Source organism: Aplysia californica, unplaced genomic scaffold, assembly GCF_000002075.1.
Source record: "Aplysia californica isolate F4 #8 unplaced genomic scaffold, AplCal3.0 scaffold00125, whole genome shotgun sequence".
Taxonomy (NCBI): Eukaryota; Metazoa; Mollusca; class Gastropoda; order Aplysiida; family Aplysiidae; genus Aplysia; species Aplysia californica.
The window spans coordinates 969,956-990,773 of record NW_004797395.1 but is presented as its reverse complement, the minus strand read 5'-3'; the positions used below and the strand labels follow the sequence as shown (position 1 = coordinate 990,773).

The 20,818-nt window shown below is 38.3% G+C and overlaps 1 protein-coding gene across 3 annotated transcripts in view; it reads right to left on the bottom strand.

The window, feature by feature from the left end:
• Nucleotides 1-3,584: 3,584 nt before the first annotated feature.
• Nucleotides 3,585-20,818, bottom strand: part of LOC101853380 (phosphoethanolamine N-methyltransferase 3) — a 32,954-nt gene continuing 15,720 nt past the window's right edge. For 2 of the 3 annotated variants that reach the window (XM_005096277.3, XM_013081306.2), the window contains exons 2-11: nucleotides 16,797-16,971; nucleotides 16,304-16,459; nucleotides 15,630-15,766; nucleotides 14,777-14,925; nucleotides 13,049-13,237; nucleotides 12,232-12,321; nucleotides 9,398-9,616; nucleotides 8,685-8,816; nucleotides 7,840-7,956; nucleotides 3,585-6,792 (exon numbers count right to left, since the gene is read on the bottom strand). In XM_005096277.3, coding sequence (XP_005096334.1) covers nucleotides 6,682-6,792; nucleotides 7,840-7,956; nucleotides 8,685-8,816; nucleotides 9,398-9,616; nucleotides 12,232-12,321; nucleotides 13,049-13,237; nucleotides 14,777-14,925; nucleotides 15,630-15,766; nucleotides 16,304-16,459; nucleotides 16,797-16,971 — 1,475 coding nt within the window. In that variant the 3' untranslated portion in view covers nucleotides 3,585-6,681. Of the gene's footprint in view, nucleotides 6,793-7,839; nucleotides 7,957-8,684; nucleotides 8,817-9,397; nucleotides 9,617-12,231; nucleotides 12,322-13,048; nucleotides 13,238-14,776; nucleotides 14,926-15,629; nucleotides 15,767-16,303; nucleotides 16,460-16,796; nucleotides 16,972-20,303; nucleotides 20,392-20,818 lie in introns of those variants that run through there. The other variant, XM_005096278.3, reaches the window with a different exon arrangement.

Genomic DNA, 20,818 nt, shown 5'->3' with positions numbered 1-20,818 from the left:
CTCTCTCTCTCTCTCTCTGTCCGTCTCTGTGTTCGTCTTTCTCCCTCTCTCTTTCTTCTCTCTCTCTTTCTCTCTCCCTCTCCCCCCCCTCTCTCTCTCTCTCTCTCTCTCTCTCTGACAGAAGATGTCTGTCATATTTTGCTCCTCTCAGAGCTGGAAACTATATGACATATTGGTTTTACTTTTCACCGTGGGCCACATTCATTATCAATGACTGGTTTGACTCGCGATCCAGATTGAAACTGCTTTAGAAATATAAATGACCATGGCCAGTCACGCATCCATCGAGCTGACAGGTCCACAAGCTTATTTTCTTTGTCAGGAGAGAATGATAAGCATTATTTTCCCTACCTTCCAATTCCATACGTAGTTTGTGTAATAGGTGTACAGGAAATGTTTCACATCGATGAGGAATCAGTCCAGTAAATTTGACACTAGGGACAAGAGAGCTTACCTCAGGGTTATTAAATGAGTTCCTGTACATTATGTACCTGTATATTTTTTAAAAATCTTTCTTTGTTTTATATTCCCATCGGGATAATGTAAGCCCTTCACATGAACAACTGATAATACAAACGTAGGCTGCCTACTATCTCAAAACTAAATTGGAGAGAATCAGGAAAAGCTGGAGTGACAAAACGCACACACTTAACCCGAAAAAGGACACCATAAAACTATGGAGGCTTGTAAAGGGGCTAAACGACGAAGGAAATAAAAGTGCCAAGATCGCTCTAGAAGTTGAAGGAGAAATGGAAATGGAGAAAAGGGCAGCACATACCTTTGTAAAAGCATATGCTCAAGAAAGCAACATCAAAATACCAAGAGAGAGACAAGAGGAAAGAAGAAAGAAGAAAAAGAAGTACAAATAATATCCCGGAAGCAATGGAAAAGGACATCACCATGGAAGAGCTGAAAAAAGCAATAAATCAACTGAAGCAAAGAAAATCACAAGGCCCCGATGAAATTACAAACGAAATGTTACAACACCTGAGCAACACAGCCTTACATACTCTACTGAATATATTCAACTTGAGCTGGAAAAAAGGGCAAGTACCTCAGTGCTGGAAAGAAGCAACGATGATCCCGATCCTCAAGCCAGGGAAAAGTAAGGCATGACCATTAAGCTATAGACCTGTCAGACTCACAAGCTGTATATGTAAGACAATGGAGCGCATCATAGCTTGCAGAATGCAGTGGTACCTAGAGGCACAACACATCTTAGTGGAACAAACTGGATTCCGTCAGTTCCGGAGCACATATGACCAAACAACATACTTGTCCCAAGTAATAGAGGACTCCTTCCAGTCACAGAAAGTGATGCAAGCAACATTTATTGATCTACAAAAAGCGTTTGACAAGGTGTGGAAGGAGGGTCTACTAGTCAAGCTCCTTAGAAGTGGTATCCAAGGCAACATGTACCAATGGACCAAATCCTATCTACACAACAGAAGAGCACGTGTGCTGGTGGATGGATATCAAGGACGGAAAATGCTGTTGCGACAAGGAGTACCCCAAGGTGGAGTCATGCCACCTTTGCTCTTTATCCTCTTCATCAATGACCTCATGAAAGAACTGCTCAAAGGAATACAAGTCGCATTGTATGCATTGTATGGTTCTTTGGTGCTCTGAGGAATTCATCTCTACTATCGCATGCAACTAGCATTGGACAAACTCACTACATGGACAAAAACCTGGTGTGTAACCGTAATCAAAGAAAAGTCTTCTGCTACACTCTTCACTCTGAGCCACGCTGAGCCAAAAACACCTCACATTAGACAAAAAAAACCCAAAGGTTTGAGAATCAACAGAAGTGTCTTCGAATAATCTTTGACAAGCGTCTCACATGGAAACAACGCATTCAAAATGCAGAAAATAAAGCCAGGAAGAAACTTTGCATCATGACAAAACTGGCAGGAACTCAGTGGGGAGCAAATGAGAAAACACTTAGACATGTCTATCTAGGCGCAATCAGGCCCCATCTCGAGTACGGATCCAGTGCATGGATGACTGTAGCACAGACTCACAAATACACTCTGGAAAAAGTGCAAAACCAGGCTCTCCGAATAATCACTACAGCAATGAGGTCAACGCCTATAGAAAAGATGGAACAAACAACATCTATAGTGGCCCTGCAGAGGAGATGGGAATGCAAGGCCCTCATACAGTAAACCAAAGCCACAGCTATGGAGGATCATAAAAATATACTGCACACAAGAACAGCCAGATCAAACACCACAAGACTTAAAAGATCTAACTTCATCAAAGAAAGCAGAAAAATCTACTAAAGATCCCTACAGGACCATCTACCAGCCACAGTGAACATGCTGAACCATACCCCAGAGGAACCATCATGGGAAAAGAAAAACACAAACATAATTATACACATGTTCATTCCTATGTTCACCACAAAAGATGACCACAACGACCTGAGCAAGAATTCCTTCACCCTGTCCATGCTTGAACAAAGATACCCACGAGAAGCTTGGATAAGGATCTATACAGACGGATCTGCCACTGATGCTGTGAAAAGAGGAGGAGCCGGAGTGTACGTACAGTTCCCAAATGGACGATGACAAGCGGAGGCAGTCCCAACAGGGCGACATTGTACAAACTACAGGGCAGAGACGGAGGCTCTAATACATGCAGCAAACATCATCAAGAATGTGGTAGACCCCCAAAGCCAAGCAGTATTCCTAACTGACGCCATGTCAGTACTGCAGGCAGGCAATCACTGCCGGCGAACTACCAAGGCTACGAAAAGTAATTGAGGACATCCCATGTCTGAGGATCAAGCTGCAGTCGAATCCATCACACTGTGGTGTCTTAGGAAATGAGCAGGCAGACAGGATGGCCAAACTAGGAGCACAGAAAGAGCAACCAAACAACAGCGTTAACTACACAGAAATAAAAACTATTATAAATACACTATCTAAAGCACCCCAGACACCAGATAGCTACCATGAGCTGTCCCACCAAGTAATTATCTTCCGACTAAGGACACAACACACAAGACTGAGACAATGTATGTACAGATGTTTTAAACTAGTACAATCACCAAAATGCCAGTGTGGAGAGGCGGGCCAAACTGTTGAACACATCCTTCAGCACTGCAAGACCCACAGGGCCCTGAGACAGGAAACGTGGCCAACCCCACTGACGCTACAAGAGAAGCTATACGAGCCGACAGATGAACTGAGCAGAACGGCCCAATGTATGACAGATACCAGACTTCAGGTGTGATGCGATCGAGAAAAAGAAGAAAGAAAAATGCAGGCTATTCCAGTTGAGTAGAAGTAAGAAAACAACAACAAAATAACAAAGGTAATCACCATAGTACATTTTGTTTCTTTGTCAGATTGTTCCCAAATGAATAAGTTTAGAGAAGTTATTGAGAAAAAAAAGGGCTTAATTTTTACAATAACTTTAAGCAGTCAACAACTAGAACAGTTGGCCAATAAACATGGTTGGAAGACCACTGAGTCAAACTTGTAATTTGTAGCACTGAAGACAAACACTCCAGGCTATTTTTTAACTATCTAACCAGCAAAAACACTCATTAAAATAGTCAGAAAACAACAACCTTCTTCAAAGTTTATAAATTTTGGTTTTATTGCAAAACTTTTATATATATATTATATTAACAAATACATAGATTTGTAAAACTTTCTTTCCGAATCTAGTGCAATCATAATTTACTGAACTTCTTTGTCAAAAGACAATAAATGTTCACAGGGTTGTGAGGCATATGCAGTATATGATACAAATATACACTTACTTTTGGATACCCCCCCCCCAACCAATCACAAATTAATAAGATTAAAAATTGAGATTTTGGTGGAGCTCAATTGCAAAATGAGCTCACAATGAATGGCAGTTTTGTCAAAGCGAGAAGCAGTGCTCTTAGGCTCTATCAAACAGAGTTGACAAAAAATATATAGTCACAATTAATACCGACTACTGTACCCTTCATGCTAGGGTAAACAAATACCCCTAAAAGTGGTCAATAAAAGGCATAAAATGCACTGCTCCAAGTGAGATGGGAAATTTTAACATCCCTTTCTCTATTGGCAAGACATTAAAGCTTAGAACACAATTTCCCACCCCTTGGAAGAGAATGTGTAGCAATGGCCATGTTTTTCCATTCATAGAACATTCATCCGAGTCAGCATCTTTCATTTCCAAGAAAGACAGGACGATATGAATATATGATAGTAAGGTACATCTTGCCATTACAAACCACTACTTTATCAAACTATTAAACTTCTGAATTAAAAACAAGCAAAATAAGGCTGTAAACCGTCAGCAGTATCAATGATCAAGAGACCTGTTTAAAAATCACATCAGAGAAGTGCAAAAACAAATAATTTCTGATCTGCATTTACAATATGCACATTAAAGAATACCTGTTCCTTTAACATGTGTACACTCCTTAATTTAAAAATATTAGACAAAAGTACACAGAGGTAAAAATGAGAGGCTTGGCTTTCTTCCATCGCATCAGCAACTATGACATAAGTGTGCGGCAATTGAAACAATAATATTGCCAGGGCCATTCTAAAGTTGCCTCATTCAATTGCTGGGAGTTTCCAGATAAAGTCGTTGTTTCAATAAATACAATAAGTGGCATCTTACAATATAGTTTCATTTTGCTTTGTAATTTCCTTCCTAGATTCTGATGGAAAAATAATGAGAAACCCAAGTCATGGTTATGATTTGGGCGCTCTCTTTTGCTTTAATTTACTCTAAACTTCAAAAACTTAGTTTGGGGCTTGTGGAATAACGCTGACAATATGCTCACAGAGGTCTGGTACACTTTTCTATAAAATAAATTCAACATTTAGCCAGAGTCCTTGCTAGAATCTTACAATGACTGAACAATTTTATAAGTTATTAGAATGGTTATTCATTAACGCACGGTCTAACTTTTACATGGGTCATCTGTCACTGGCACGTGAAATTGAATTAAATTTAATGCCATTACAGAGTCACTGTAACCATCAAAGTTGGGAATGCATTTTAAGAGAAGGTAATAGAAAAAAAACATATTCAATGAACACATACATAGAATGAGCAGTACTGCTCTCATAAGCTGAGCAAAAACAGACTTCATCCTACAGATGAAAGAGAAAACGAATAGTAATTTTAATAATCCCTTTAGCATGAAAAATAAAGTCATGCATGAAGCTTTGATATATTCCACTTAGCAAGGACTTGATCTCACACAAATGAAAGACATTAAGATTGTATTCCACTAAGAACAAAGAGCATTTCACTCATTCTTTCTTTCTGCCTTGGCACAACTTTCACACTCCCACATATACCAGAATCATGTCAACTTTATCACAAGAGCTGACCTACTAAATGCAAAAAGTCAACCCAACATATTATGTCATGGAAGTATACCTTTTCAGAAGACTGTTGCAGCGAGTGGACAAAACAGATTCCACAAAGAGATCACAAAGAGATAAAAAGCCACACTAGAATAGACCTTGCAAAACTAACATGCTATTCCATCCCCACCGTAGGCTATAAAAGACTAACTCGCCATTCCATCTCCACCTCAGTGTTACCCACCAAGAGAAAATAACAAGCTAGCCCGACGGAAAAATCAACTGCTGAGACTTGGATTTCTCTTTCAATATCACAGACCTGCACGCATGACAAAATTGAGTTGGGGGGGGGGGGGGGGGGGGATTAAGCTGAGAGAGAAATCTTGATAAACACCTGTGTGTGAAGATGTCAATGTTGTTGTGGTTTTTATGTAACTAAAACGGAACTAGGTGACTAGGTCTCATCTTTCAATTGAAATACAGCTTGAAATGCTACTCAAATGTTCTGTCACTGCATTATACACACAAAATGACTAACTTTGCTTCAATTACAACAAATTGACAGATTTTCTGGAGGATTGTAGACGGGAGATAGACTGAATGAACAAAATTGTATGCCCATGTAGGAACAGCAAAATAAAGTGTATTAGGGCAGATAAAGTCACAATAACAAAGAAATGACTTTTGTTTTGCTGTTGAATCAATGTACAAATATACAAAATAGAAAGTCAGCTACAAGACTGATATCTATAGCAATCAAATATTCAAAGAAATTATCAACCTTAAGAACACACCCCTAAGCAATTTTACAATAGCTTTGTGCGTTAGCCACAGATAAGAAGGAAGCAAAATGGGCGAGACTGACTTCATAAAACTCATCTCTTTATGAAAGACAGATAACTTTTCCCAAAATTAAGAAATTAACATGCTTTGTAAACATTTGAGAGTTCTTTTCACACTCCAACGAGAGTGCCTTCTTTGACAAAATGAAAAGTGATTCAGTTACTGAAAACTGACTTGTCCTCTGCCCAAGATGTATGGAATAAAGATTAAAATCATGAGAAACTTAAAAATCAGCTTAAAGAAGAGAGAAGATATTTTAGCATTGCAACTATAAAAAATTTCCTCAGCTCTTCAATGTATTCAAAATACTGCATCAACCCTTACAGTATCATATAAGAATGTTGAGTCTTATGTCACAGATTTAAATACTGCCAAACTTATTTCAAAGGCTGAAAATTTTCAAAAGATAAAACAAAGTAATATTCCCAGAATAAGCTTCAATATTTCCATGAGGAAAATTATACAGAAATGACAATGAGCGTGAAATTCCCAATCTGCACATTGCTATCTAAGATTTCTCAGCGTAGAAGAGTCCCCATCTCTGATCTCCAATTTCAACACGGCCCAACTTCTCCTTCCATCCATCCACAATGTACCTATATCCATCTTCATCGAATTCCTGTAACAAGAAAATAAAAATATATTATTCTCACGAGCATTCAATAACCTTTCATCATACTGCAAATGGAAGAATTCCTTTCTAACTGCTCTGGTTACACAAATAGCATGCATGCATAGAAGACAGACTTTTTGGCAGACAATTTATCCGTCAAGATTATGCTCAATATAAAATAAACGAATCAATGGTTCAGCGAATTGGGCTTTTCATATCCATCACACTGCGGGGGAGGAGGATTTGTTATTATAGAAAAGCTTAAAATCTGTGTCAAGTGTGTTTAGTTTTAGTAGAGGTTTTACGGCGCTCACAACTGCATAAGGTCATAAGAGTGCCAGAAGATTAGAAGTGTAACATGAGAGTAACAAACATAAAAAAGAAGAAGGGGAGATAAGGAAGATAGATGTTAGATAGGAAAGAAGAAGCAAACCACACCAAAGCACCCGCCAAACACCCACTGTCAAGTTTGAATTAACAAGCTCACAAAACAGGTTCAAACATAAGTACAAATTCTTGATTCCATTGTGTGTTCACTATTACTCAGTACTTCACCATTTGCTAAACCCTAGTGAAAATATTATTTAATCTCGATGCAACTGCAAAAAATGAAACACATGTCACGATGATTAGGCAGGAAGGCTGGCTGTGAACAAAAGCCTGTTTAATGTGAAAGTGGGACTGCAATGTCCTCTCAAGACAGTCAATCTTTTATGAAAAGAAACCAGCCAAACACATGTCTCCACCCTGTGGAGAACTATCAAGTCTGCACTCTCCTCTGATTCACTCAGTTTATTATTCCACAACAAATTCAAAAGAACTGACTGATAACAAAAACCATCAGAAGCATGAAAAAGGGGCAAATAACTTACATCTACATCATAAAAAAAGAAAGTTTTAAGACAAAGAGAAGAATGAGTGTACACCCTATTCTTCAAAGAGATTTTACCACCATTTGTTTTCATATCATACGAGGGAAAAGAAAAATCTCGATTCTTCAAAAGTAGTAAATAATAAACAGTACCACATAGGAAAAGCAAGAGATGAACGCACCTTGATGAACTCGTCTTTGATACTCTCAGTTTTCGCAATCTCAGATTTGAGCACCTTTGCAAATTGAGCAGATCTGTCCTCAGCCCTGACATTCACAAATCCTGCTGCTTCGAGAACCTGAGGTCAAATTATGAACAAATAAATGTAATGATTTTATAAACATCCTAATAACTTAACCCTATCCATACGTTGTGTTTTACTATCGTATCCCTATGACGTGGGGAACTCTGTGCCACCTCTTTCCAAAGAAGAAATTTACTCGTTAATCTGATCCGTTCGCTTTGCATAGAAGTTCGTTAAAATGAATTTTTGAGAAATACTGAAAGTTTCAAAGAGATCTTCGTACTAGAAGTATTCTAAAATATGAAGAATACAACCCCGGGGGTACAAAATGACCCCAGGGCGTACGGATAGGGTTAAGAAATGCAAACAACAATTTTTCATTTCTATGATAAAAACATAAAATCACTTTACATAGATGTTGTATTACATGTATATCATTTGCTGAAGTAAAGAAATAAAAATCAGAGATAAAAACATAAACCTCCACTCTACAATAACAGAGGAATGCACCCATTATTCACTGGTTCAGGAAAGTACCCTCACACAATAATAATTTGTGCTTTACTAGTGAAATATATCGAAGTACTCTTCCACAAACATGATAAATCAATGTTTGTTTGAAGGCACAGAACTCTACATCCATTTGTTCCTTTAGAACAACAACAAAAAAGAAAATAGCGACTAATTTGTGCTTCACTTCAGAAATCAAATTCTACAAGTCAAGACAGTTTTACAAGATAACCATGAAACTGTTGTATTATAATGAAACTCTAGATTGATACCTTGCCGTATTGAGCAGGTGATAAGAGATTGTATCCTCTTTGTTTCACATAAGTCTTGAATTTCTCTGAGTGTTCATCGGGACTGCAGCAGTAGTCAGAGATCAGTACTTTGCCTCCAGGGCGCAGGAATTTCTGTTGTAGTGAGAAAGAAAGAAATGATTGTAAAAAGTGGAGTTACTTAGGCAAAGAAAAGAGATCTCATGCAAAACTATTTCAACGTCAATCTTATAATATATACAACAATAGCTATCTTAACTGGAGAATTAACACACATAAAATCTCAGGATGTCAATGTTGTCAATTAAGATAATGTATTGTATAACATTTAAGCAACAGTTGACAAAAAAATCGATTTGGTTATCAGTGGAAGAACACTTGGTTTTGACAAAATGGCATTTTCATTGTAAGCATGCTTTCTGACGATTAAGACTAGGAGGAAATACATCGAAAACTGTCAACTAAGTTAAAATAGCTGAAAAAAAGAGGGATAGGAAGCCTTTTTACCTTCTCAAGCCAATGCCATATAAATGAGAACTGGATAAAAGTCACAAACAAAAAACCAGCAAAGAGAAATTAGAAATCATATAGTTACAATAATTGTGCATTAAATTACCCAGGCCTTTCGAAACTCCTTTGCAAACTAGATTACGCTTGCAGGAGGCTGACAGCCGATCCCTGACTTAAAAAGAGAGTATTTCAAAACAAAAACTAACATAGAATTTCTTGAAAAGAGCAAGCTTGTCTGGAATGTGAAGGATAGTATCACGGCTGTAGATGACATCAAACGATTGTGCTGGGTAATCCCTTTTGGTGGCGTCAGCGATTTCAAACACAACCTGGTCAGGCCCACAACCAACTTCCTCTGCTCTTTGCAAGCCAATTTGTGTCATGTTTGAGGACAGGTCAATGCTCACAACCTTCACACCAAATTTCTGGGAATTACAAGAGGTAGAAAATCCACAAATTAAGTTGAGTATGTTGTCTTTGTAGAAATTGACCAAGAATGGTTTAAAGAACAGAACACAACACTTTATCCTGTTCCTGTAAGCAAACAATGCCTTGCCTACAAATGCGTCTTTCTTAAAACCAAAACAGAGAATAGGAAATAAAATCATGTAAAAGACCCATATTTTGAGCAAAAATAAACCTTTCTGTGTAAAATTTCCCCATTTTTGTTACAGAAAATTAACCCTATCCATACGCCCTGGGGTCATTCTATACCATCGGGGTAGTATTCTTCACATTTTAGAATACTTCTAGTACGAAGATCTCTTTGTTTCAGTATTTCTCAAAAAATCATTTTGACAGACTGCTATGCAAAGCCTACAGATCAGATTAATGAGTAAATTTCTTCTTTGAAAAGTGGTGGCACAGAGTTCCCCATGTCGTATGGATGATGTACGGATAGGGTTAAGTAATTTGCTGCTTTAAAAAATTCTTTCTCAATAATATCTTTTAAAAAAGGTGAAAATGCTGAGCAAAACAAGGTATAGTTACTTGTGATTTCTAAAAAAATGTTTTTCAATATAAGCATGAGGACGAGGGTCAAGAATCTGAATGACATTAACTGACCAGAAAATGGAAAAAACACATTAGAAGAAAAAAAAATACAGTGACACTGCTATATAATACAACATCATGTGCAGAAAAGTGGGAAGGCATGGACCAATATCAAGAGGCTAGCCAAGGATAGGGAAAGGTGGAAAGTGATTTGCTGTTCATAGCCAATACCCTGATGCAGGGTGAGAAAGGCAGTGGTGATGATGATGATGATGATGATGATGATGATGATGATGATGATGATGATGATGATGATGATGATGCTAACATTTTTATGGCTGACTTTTGGCGCAAATACGTCTCCTCTCTTCCCAACCAACCATTTGTACTTATGCGATATATGGATGACATTATCGCCCTGCACAATGGTTCCTCTGAAACAACCCAAAAATTTCTAACTGATCTGAACAAGGCGCACCACTACAGCAAATTTTACTTATTCCAGCCCAGGTAAGTCCACTTCTTTCCTAGGCATGTCCCATCTCATTGCAGATAACAAAATTAAGACAGACCTGTATAAAAAACCTACCAACTCCAAGCATTACCTCCCACCTTCTTCCAACCATCCCAAACATATGCCGTTCTGTGGTCTATAGTGGTGCACTTAGACTCCGCCGCATTTGTTCCCGTGAAAATTCTTTTAAAAAATGGATAGAAGAATTCAAGGCCAAACTTCCTCACAGTGGATACCGCAAACATTATATAACGCCCATTATCGAGAAAGTCAGCAAATTGAACCGCATAAACCTTGACCTACAAACCCCTTAAGCCCAAACAGAAAAGACCATTTTTCGTCACAACCCATCACCAAAAACTACCTTACGTACATAAAATCCACAGCCAACACAAAAGCATTTTGGAAAAACCAGACAAAAAGAAAACCTGTTTCCCCGATTCCCCTCTGATTGCACTTCAATAGCCTCCTAATCTTGACAACCTCCTCATTCGCACTAGAGCAGTAACACCCACATCCTCACCTCTGAGAAACCCATGTTCCCTGCTCAAAATTATCCTTGTCAAAAACCTAGATGCAAAACATGTGCTTACATGAAAGTTACCAACTTTGTGGAAGGCCCCCACTTTAAAAGAAAACTTTCTCACAGCATCACCTGCGAAACCAAAAATGTAATCTACCTCATATCATGTAAAGTCTATCCAGCTCAATATGTAGGTCAAAACTACCACCACACTTAGAGTTAGGTTTAATAACCATAGGTATTCAGTACAGAAAACCAGTCAGCCAACATTTCAACAGTCCTGGTCACAATGGAGCCTCCGATTTGCAACTTCAAAGTATTGAAATAGTCCAATATCCAACTAAAGAAAAACTCAACCAAAGAGAATCAATGTGGATTTGGAATTTGGAGTCTCACAAAATTCTTGCTGGCCTTAACATTGACGAGCCACATTTCAAGGACCTTAAATTTAAAACGTAAGGTACTAATTGTGCGTTGTATTCCAGTAACCCTCTCCCTTTCTGTTATATTCATTACCTCCACACACTTGTTTCTCCTACAACTCTCTCTTTCTACCACTTTTTGCCTTAGAGTTCCCCTTTCTCTGGTCTTTCCAATTTGCGCCCACCTCACCATTTCGTTATATTCCTTACCTCCATGCGCATATTCTCTCTCTCTCTCTCTCTCTCCCTCCCTCTCTCTCCCTCTCTCTCTCTCTGTACCACTTTTTGCCGTAGTGTTCCCCTTGCTCTGGCCTTTCCGATTTGTGTTCATCGCACCTTTAGGCAATGTACGCACTTTGGTTTCTGCAGCTAGTTGAGTCATTTATATTTTGAATGTTCCTGATGAAGCCCGTTAGGGCAAAATGTTGAACTTATCATTAAATATTTTGGAAATACAACCAAGTCTTAACCGTTTTACTACCTGCTGAATACAGTGATGATGATGATGGTGATGATGAAAATATCATATATCATACAAGGTCTAAAAAAATAATTTGCACTTCTTGTGGGTTGACATTTTATCCTCACCTTTGCCATGTAAAAAGCGCTTCCACCAATACCACCTCCTACATCCAAAACCTGTTGACCCCTTTGGAGGTTAAGAAGCTCCACAAACTCCTGTTAAAAAGAAAAATATTAATTGTTACTCCATTCCGTGCAAAAATAATATAGGACAAAAGTTAGACATGATTATACTGTGTGAGGCAGGAAAAAGAAGTGCAAAGCAATATAACAAAAGAAAAAATACTGTAAAGTAGTGCTCATCATCTCCACAGTACAAGTACACCAGAAGGCATTTATGCGTCAAAACACACAGAAATCTAGTAAATATAATACTTTTGACTTCATTTTCTTTGTGTCTCATATTGGTGAAGAAAATTCTTTTCTTGAACCAATAAATATTGCAGCATTCTTGATAGAAAGACAGGAAATGCTAATAGTGCTCGACAGACCAGTCTCAGGAATATCCATTAAATTTTAGTCAGCAGATTTTCTTCAATCAGTTCTCCTACACATGTCAAATAATAATAATAACAATAACGATAATAATAATACCTTCATACAAGTCAGGTTTCAGCTAAATGTGCTTTGCTACTGTACAGATCACTAAATATAGACTGCAAGCCCATAAAAGAAAATTAAACAAATTGCGCATTCACATGTAACCTGGACATATGAAGACCAAGAAGCAATGAAAACGTGAACTCCTATGTTGGTTTCTGTCAGATGCTACTTGATGCAGATGCTAAACTTGGACAGGTGGGGTAAAACACCTTTGGAAAAAATCTTGAAGAAAGTAGCTTCATTACTTTTTACATTTTAAAAAAAAGATGAAACAACAAACCTCTGTTGTTTCTGGACCACCAGTGCTGACATAAGTTCTGCCAAAAATCTTTTCATACAGAAGAATTCCTCTCGCTGAATATTGTTGATTGTCCAAAAACTCTTGAAAGCTCTTGAAGCCATGGTTCTGAGAGTTGTCTCTCTTCACTTTCTCTATCAGCCAGATCACTTGATTGCTGTTGTTCTTTCTCTGCAAACAAAATATGAAAGATTAGAGTACAATCTGATCAACAATTTCATTCATGATGAGAATGACAAGTAAAATAAAAATACAGCATTAAGTCATTAAGCTTAGGTTAAAAAAAAAAGGGGCAACATAAAACTCCCCAAAAAGCCCCTTAAAGTCATGCAAGCTGACAATAGGAAGATAATTAGAAGTAATATCCCCACAATAAGTTTTGAATTAAATTACGTAACCAACTACATCTCTGATAACCACCTGGAAGCCATATAGATCATCTGAATGAAACATCAGAATATCTAGATAGGGCTTGAATAAAGGATTCAGTTTTAATTTTGCAGAAGATTAATCACCTCCTGCATGAAGTGTAGATCATAGCGATGAATACAGAGCACACAGCTGACATAAAGCAAGACAAACAAGCCATTCTTGAAAGCTTGGCTTTATTAAACAAAAAAACAAGCTGTCCTTTTGTACTAGTAATTGACTACGACTGATGAAAATAAACAGGTGAACGAACACAGGACACAGCTCGGCTACACAACACACCGAGCGACACTCACAAACACCATGACAGATGAGACAACAAGTGAACAGAGACGCAACAAGAGAAACGTCACCACAGTGAAGAAACATGATGCGATGATTCCAGGAAGAAGTTTTCAAAAACTAATAGGGGCTCTCGTGGCCTAGAGGTTAAGGTGTTGGCCTGTCATTCAAAAGGTCCCGGGTTCGAATCCGGGTAGCGACCGAAAAATTTTCTTCTCTAAATTTATCTCATTTCACCTCATTTCCTGCTCTCTAGCAATGTGCTGTCGTCTGCTTTCGTCTCCTCTTTCTGCCCCCACCCCCTCACCCACTTTGCCCCTTCCTCTGGGCTCCTGATTCTTTCTGCAGCCTTTCTACTGTTATTCCTACACTTCTTCTTACTGCTGTCTTTCTGCCACACCCCTGATCTTCTGGTAGGAAAGATCTACACCTAGCCTTCTCGGACAAGGGCGAAAAATCTCGGAGGGCCCGTATGCAAGTTGCGCACGTTAAAGATCCCTTGGTGGTCTAAAATCGATAAGAGTAGGCTTCCGCCGCCACCCGGGCAAAATTCAAAATTTCCTACCAACTGAAAATATTAGGTGTGTCCTGCGCGCTCATATGACCTTATGCAAATGCGAGCACCGTAAAACACTTTACAAAAACAAACAAACAAAAAAACTGATATAAAAAGTTCAGATTTTGTTCAGATTCGACAATCAAACTAACAGCTGTTGGTCAAAGCTGCTACCAATGGTGTCATAGTGGCCAGTCATTCTAAAAAGTTTTTTTACCTGTTCAATGGCATCAACGTTTGAATATGTCATACAAACAGTAAATATCGTATGAGATTTGATTTGTCGATAAATAAATTAATCTATAATTTCAGGGTTTTTTAAACCCACCTGCATTTTTATATCATTTCCTGTACAATGCCTCTCTAAGCACAGGTCAGTGGCCAACACTTTATTTCATCTTTACTCAACAACAGAACACTATACAGCAAAACATAAGCCATACCTTGATATACGTGTCCACACTCTTTGATACAACCAAATCAAAACCGTAGAAGTTGTTCTCATCACAGGGCATGGTGGTTGAAGAATAAAATGCCTCGTACAACTCTGGGTCTCTGTATTCAGTTGGGTTTGCACCCCTGTCTTTATTTCCTGTGTATAAAGAGAAAAATAAGTGGATGGTTGGCGGGTGCTGTGGTGTGATTTACTACTTCTTTCCTATCGAGCATCTATCGTCCTTATCTCTCTTCTTTTTCTTTGTTTGTTCTTCTCTAGTAACAAGTCTAATCTTAGGCATTTATAAATTATCTATTATATTTGTGTTGCAATTGCAAGTGCCATAAAACTCTTACTAAAACTAAAGATAATAAAAATAATCTAAAGTGTTCTTTTCCATTACAACAGAAACTTGTCTAGAATACATTTCATTCACTCACAGAGTAAAAGACACAACAAAGCATTAATCGCAAATGGTATATATAAGATGGATATATTTGAAAGTTTTTTATGCATGACAACAGCCGATGCCGAATCCTAGTTCAAATCAAGCCCTCTATAATATTCTGCTTATTGTAATTCCATGATCAATCAGCTCTTGTCCATTTGACATAGTCCACAGACATAGGCCTGTTTTCCTCAGAGAGCACAGTAGCCCCCCCCCCCCCTCCCCCCCCCATCTTTCAGATAGCCATATCCTGTTGTCAGAGGTTCTGTTGACTATTTATACTGTAAAAATACTTTGGAATGAGATGCACGCCTCTTACCTTCACATAAAGAAGCCTCCGCCCTCCTATTACCCCCCCCCCCCCCCTCCACCCCTTTTCCGTCTTTCACTTCTTTAAAAATATTAAGCTCACCTGACTGATGTCTGCATGACTCTCTGATGAAAAGATAACCCCCTGGCCGCAGCCAGCTCAGCTGTTTCCTGAAGAACTCTTGAACTTCGTTGTCATTCAAGTACATGAGCAACCAGTTGGAGAAGATGAGGTCAGCACTGAAGAGTAATTTTTAAAAGTCTTGACTTCAATACAAAAGTATTTGTACAACTCACATAAAACCACAGATCCAACATTGATAAAAGCAAAATGACATCAAGTTTGCTCGATCCAAAGTAGATTTTAAGTTTGGTTGAACAACAAAACAATTACTTTGATTATATTGAGATCAATTTATAGAAATAACTTTCTTCTCTCATAAAATATTCCCTTTTGTGGCCCTTTCTACCACACAGAAAAAGGGAAGGGTGTTTACAGCAGAAAAAGTGGAATTTACTTTAACACTTTGCAGTCACACAGCCAGCAGTACAATATACCCCATCTAGTCACCCAACCAGGAGAGTGGCTGAAATGGACTTCTCGTGCCTGGCGCCGTTTGGCTTGGCATTTTCACAGGCGCATTATTGCACCAATGACCAAGTGACAGCAAAGTGTTAACAATCATCACAAAATATTAAGCTTAGTATTCTAAACTACATTTTCTGTCTTTTCTTGCAAACATTTACATGGTAAAGACAAATATAAAAATTATTTACCTTTCTTTTGGTCTATCCAATTTTGTCACATCTGCAACCACGTATTCTATATTATTAAAATTCTGGTTTGTCTTTTTGTTTTTGTTGATGAATTCCTCCATAAAATCAACAGCAGCAACACTTTTAGCTTTCTTTGCAATTTCTGTTGTGAATCGTCTGAAAAGATAAAAAAAAACAACAACTTGAAAATATAAAATATCCACAATCAAAGCAATAAAAACCTTTTCACAAAAGCCATTTTATAAATCACAAGAAAACACCCAATTGACACCCAAGTCTGCAAGGCTAATTTAATTCACCTAAATAATCAACATATAGATCTAAAGGGATAAAAGGAAGAATTCTATTTTCATTTTTGAACATTCTGAGTAATTTATTGGGGAAAAAATCATTTGACTTTATATCACAATAAAACATTTTGATCTTATTTCAAAAATTGAAATATCTGTAATTATGTATAAATTAGAACTCAACCACTATAAAATCTATATACCCAATGCCAGCTCCAAGCTCAATGACATCTTTGCCAGCATACTCAGGTAAATAGGAAAGTATTTCTGGGAGTTCTTCTTTCGACAGCTCCTCTGCAGTATTGTCCAGCATCATCTCTTCTACTGAACCCTGCTTGGAGTGTTCTTTCCAGTACGCAGCCATGACTTGTCTTACTTCTGAAAAACAGAACAAGATAAACTACGTCAGAAAAAGGTGAAATGACTTTGCCCTCCATTTCCTAAGGTTCACAAAATGGTAATTTCATAACCTTTCTTTTTCATATTTGTTACTCTGGAAACTTAAGTTAAAAAAGACCCCCAAAAATGTCACAAAGCTAGATAGAAAATAATCAAAATTAAGCCCATTATTTTCATGTTTGAAAAAAAATATCAATGTGCCCTGCCCTTGAAATGACCTGTTTTAACACAAGATATGCAATCAGCAAGACAAAATGAATTATTTAGATACTGTATATAAAATAAGACCCCAGCAAAGAGGCAAAAATATGAAATAACTAACATTACTGTAAACCAGGGCCGACTGAGAATGCCACAGTCAAAACACAAAAAAATGCCAAGACCCAACAGCAAAGTCATATCAAACACCTAAGTCAGGTTTATATCTCAACAGAGCACAAAATATTGTCCTTTCCTAATACTTAAATTTATAATCACAGCAGCAGGATACAAAATAAAGACCAATGCAACCTGAACATTATAAGCAAGCACAAGAATCTGTAGAGACAGAAAAAAGCAAAGTTATTCCACTACGATAAATGTTGCTCTAGATGTAGCCTACTTTTTTCTTCGGCCGGCTCTATTTCTCTGAACATTCGGGAAAATAAATTGAAGGGATCTTTTTTTTTTTACATGAAGGATTTTAGTTTTTGCTGGGTGACAAAAAGCAAAATAGGTTACTGCCAAGGTCGGGCAGTCTTGTTTTCTCGCAGCACCTTTTGACGGTATTTTCAAATGAAGTATGGTCCGGGAACGTTGTCCCAACCACAATTGAAATATCTGAATATTCATCATACATTTAAGAATCTCTAGCTCTAGAAATTGAATTTGATGCAAAAAATGCTTCCTTCCAGTCCTCGCAGAAAGGCAGAATCAAAGATGACGTCTAAATCTGGCAAATAACACCAAAAAATCTCGAAATCAGAAACCGTTCGGAGAAATAAAGTTCAACTTTATTTTCCCGAGCCGTCGGAGAAATAGTCACTTCGTTTTTCTTCATACATATATCCAGCATATATAGATCTAGATCTGTATAATATATATCAGGCATATCCATGTTCTTTTTGAACAAGTATTTAAAATGTCCCATTTAACCTGTGAAAGACACTAAACTCAACTTGTTTGTTCTGTTCATATGAATGATGCAGGTTCGAGGGTCAGTTTAGATAAATCTAAATCAAGATCTGATCTAGATCTAGAAAGGCCACCTCTATTCTCACCCCGGGTGAGAACAGTGCAGGCGAGTCTTTTGGCTATTCTCACCCGGTGCGCGTTCACCATTATAGCCAATCAATTTTGCATTCACCCTAAACCACAGAATTCTGCACTGTGATAACAGAAAAATTGTAGAATTCTGTGCCGTGAACAAACGTTCCATTACTAAAAGCGTACAATTTTGTCTGTGGGCAGTGGAGAGAGAGAAAGAGAGAGAGAGAGGAGTAACGCGAGAACTTTCGGGCAAAACAAAATGGCGACCTGTGTAGTTCGGCTCGATTCGAAAAGTTAAATAGCCGTAACATCTTTGTAGACGACCAAATTAATTTACTTTTGTGTTTTAACATCATTTTTTAACTTTGTTTTGGTCAATTTGATCGTCCACACCGATAGACAGTATTCAGAAAGAAACAGAGAGAGAGAAGAGGGGAGGAGTAGATCTTGCGAGAACTTCCGGGCAAAACAAAATGGCGACCCCCGTAGTTCGGCTCGATTCGAAAAGTGAAATAGCCATAGCATCTTTGTAGTCGATAAAATTTGCTTCCTTTTTTGTGCTATAAACGTAATCTTTTCTTTGCCTTTATCCATTTGATCATCTACATCGATAGAAAGTATTCCGAAATTAGGAAAAACAGGTCTTGTTTCACACTGGGTGAGAATAGCCTACAGTAGCAAGTCTCACCCGGGGTGAGAGGTCGATCGTATTTCTATTCTCACCCCGGGTGAGACGGGTGAGAATAACCACTTCCATCTAGAAAATCTAGATATGTTATGATTAGTGATTATTAACTGGATATTAAAACTCACGTCTTGATAGTTAATACGAAGTGACTATTCGGACTCGAGTCCGAATATGAAAAAATGTTATTCGGACTCTGATTCTTGTCCAGCATGACATCACTTCCGACTTCCTGTGACTCATGAATCCGGCTTCCTGTCCTGCCTCATTCGTGACTCGCCTCAGGCTGGGTAGAGACCGGGATCACTTCGGGCAAAAAGGCATTTTGTACACTAGGAGCCGAGTTTTAATCTTACGATGAATTTGGGGCCGGCCTGAAAAGTTATAGCGCTTCTAATAAATGTTTATTTGTCAAGAGGTCATCAAAAGCAATTAAAGATGGCTCGTTAGCATGTGTCGGGGTCGGATGGGCGGCCTGCACACGTGTGGCTGTGTGCGTGTCGGGGAGGGGGGCACTATCGGTCCGGGCGTTGAACGTCGTATACGCGTCAGTCTTTTTCCCCCCGGCAACTGATCATTATTACAATAATAAGCTAGTCTTGACGTAGATCTACGTAATGAATTGTGCGCTGGTCTATGGAATCAAAAGTTTCCGTATGCTCAGCTCTACACAGCAACACAACTTTTTCTTGGTAAACAATCGATATGACAAAGGCTTGTGTATTTGAACGAATCGGTCTATTTTTTTTTACACAGCTCATAATATGCAGGTGCCAGGTGGTCTGCTAATCTTCAATTTTACCTTTTTTTTTCAACAAAGAAAGTGGGAAACATGGGGGGGGGGGGGGGGGCGTATCAATGAGGGGGCGGGCATCGGATCGACAGAAAAGGTGTGGGGGAAACTAAAAAATGGCGGAAAATTGGAAGCACTGAATGTTAAATCTATAGAACGAAGACACTTCCTTTTTTCAGGACCCGAGTAAATTCGGACTCGAGTCCGAATATGAAAAAATGTTATTCGGACTCCGAATAACGACGGCCTATTGTTATTAATCGAAAAAAAAATCATAAATGCAGGAAATATTTAGGAGCAACGGTCGGAAATCGGAATGAACTTCATGCTGGACTCAATTCAGAGTCCGAATATAATTTTTTTTGTCTATTCTGACTCTAGCCCGAATCGTCAATGTCGTCACTTCGGCTCGGTAAGACTGGCCTTGCCCGATGGAGCGGAACGATAAACCAGGTCAGTCTTACGAAGTCATTTAAGAGCTCTGAGTGTTTATCAAAGAGAAAAGGAAGACTTCTCATCAAGTTCATCACAATGACAAAAGCTCTTTGCGATAAGTCTCGATGTACTCAAAACGCATTACCTTACCTATCGGCAAAGAATACACACTTTGGTGGCAAAGTAAACAGACTTAAAAAGTAAGACAAGGTTTGCTCAACAGCTGTGCCGGGCGCCGGGAGGAAATGAGGAAAGACGACGAAGGCAGTAGTCAGCAGTGAAAAATTCATTTGTACTGTCGTTTGGCCTTGTGCCTAAATTTCGGTTGAGTGATGGCTTCACACCAGTCAGCGACCCTGCACAACATCACCATAGTATTTATAAAACCCACAACTATTAATTCGAATAGTCACTCTCAAAGCTGGGTGGCTGAGTTGCCCCAACTGGGAAAATATTTTTGAGTATGAGCGTGCACTACATTATTTGCAAGTGTTAATCATATCCTAGCCCGCATGTAATTAATTATTTTTTTAAATCTTCAGGAAAGCTTTTAAAATTCACTTTCTTCTCTCATAGATCATGTCATAAACCAACTATTATCATAAAATTAATGCTACACAGCGATAAAGATTCGGCACGATAGTTTCAGCACACCCCCCCCAACC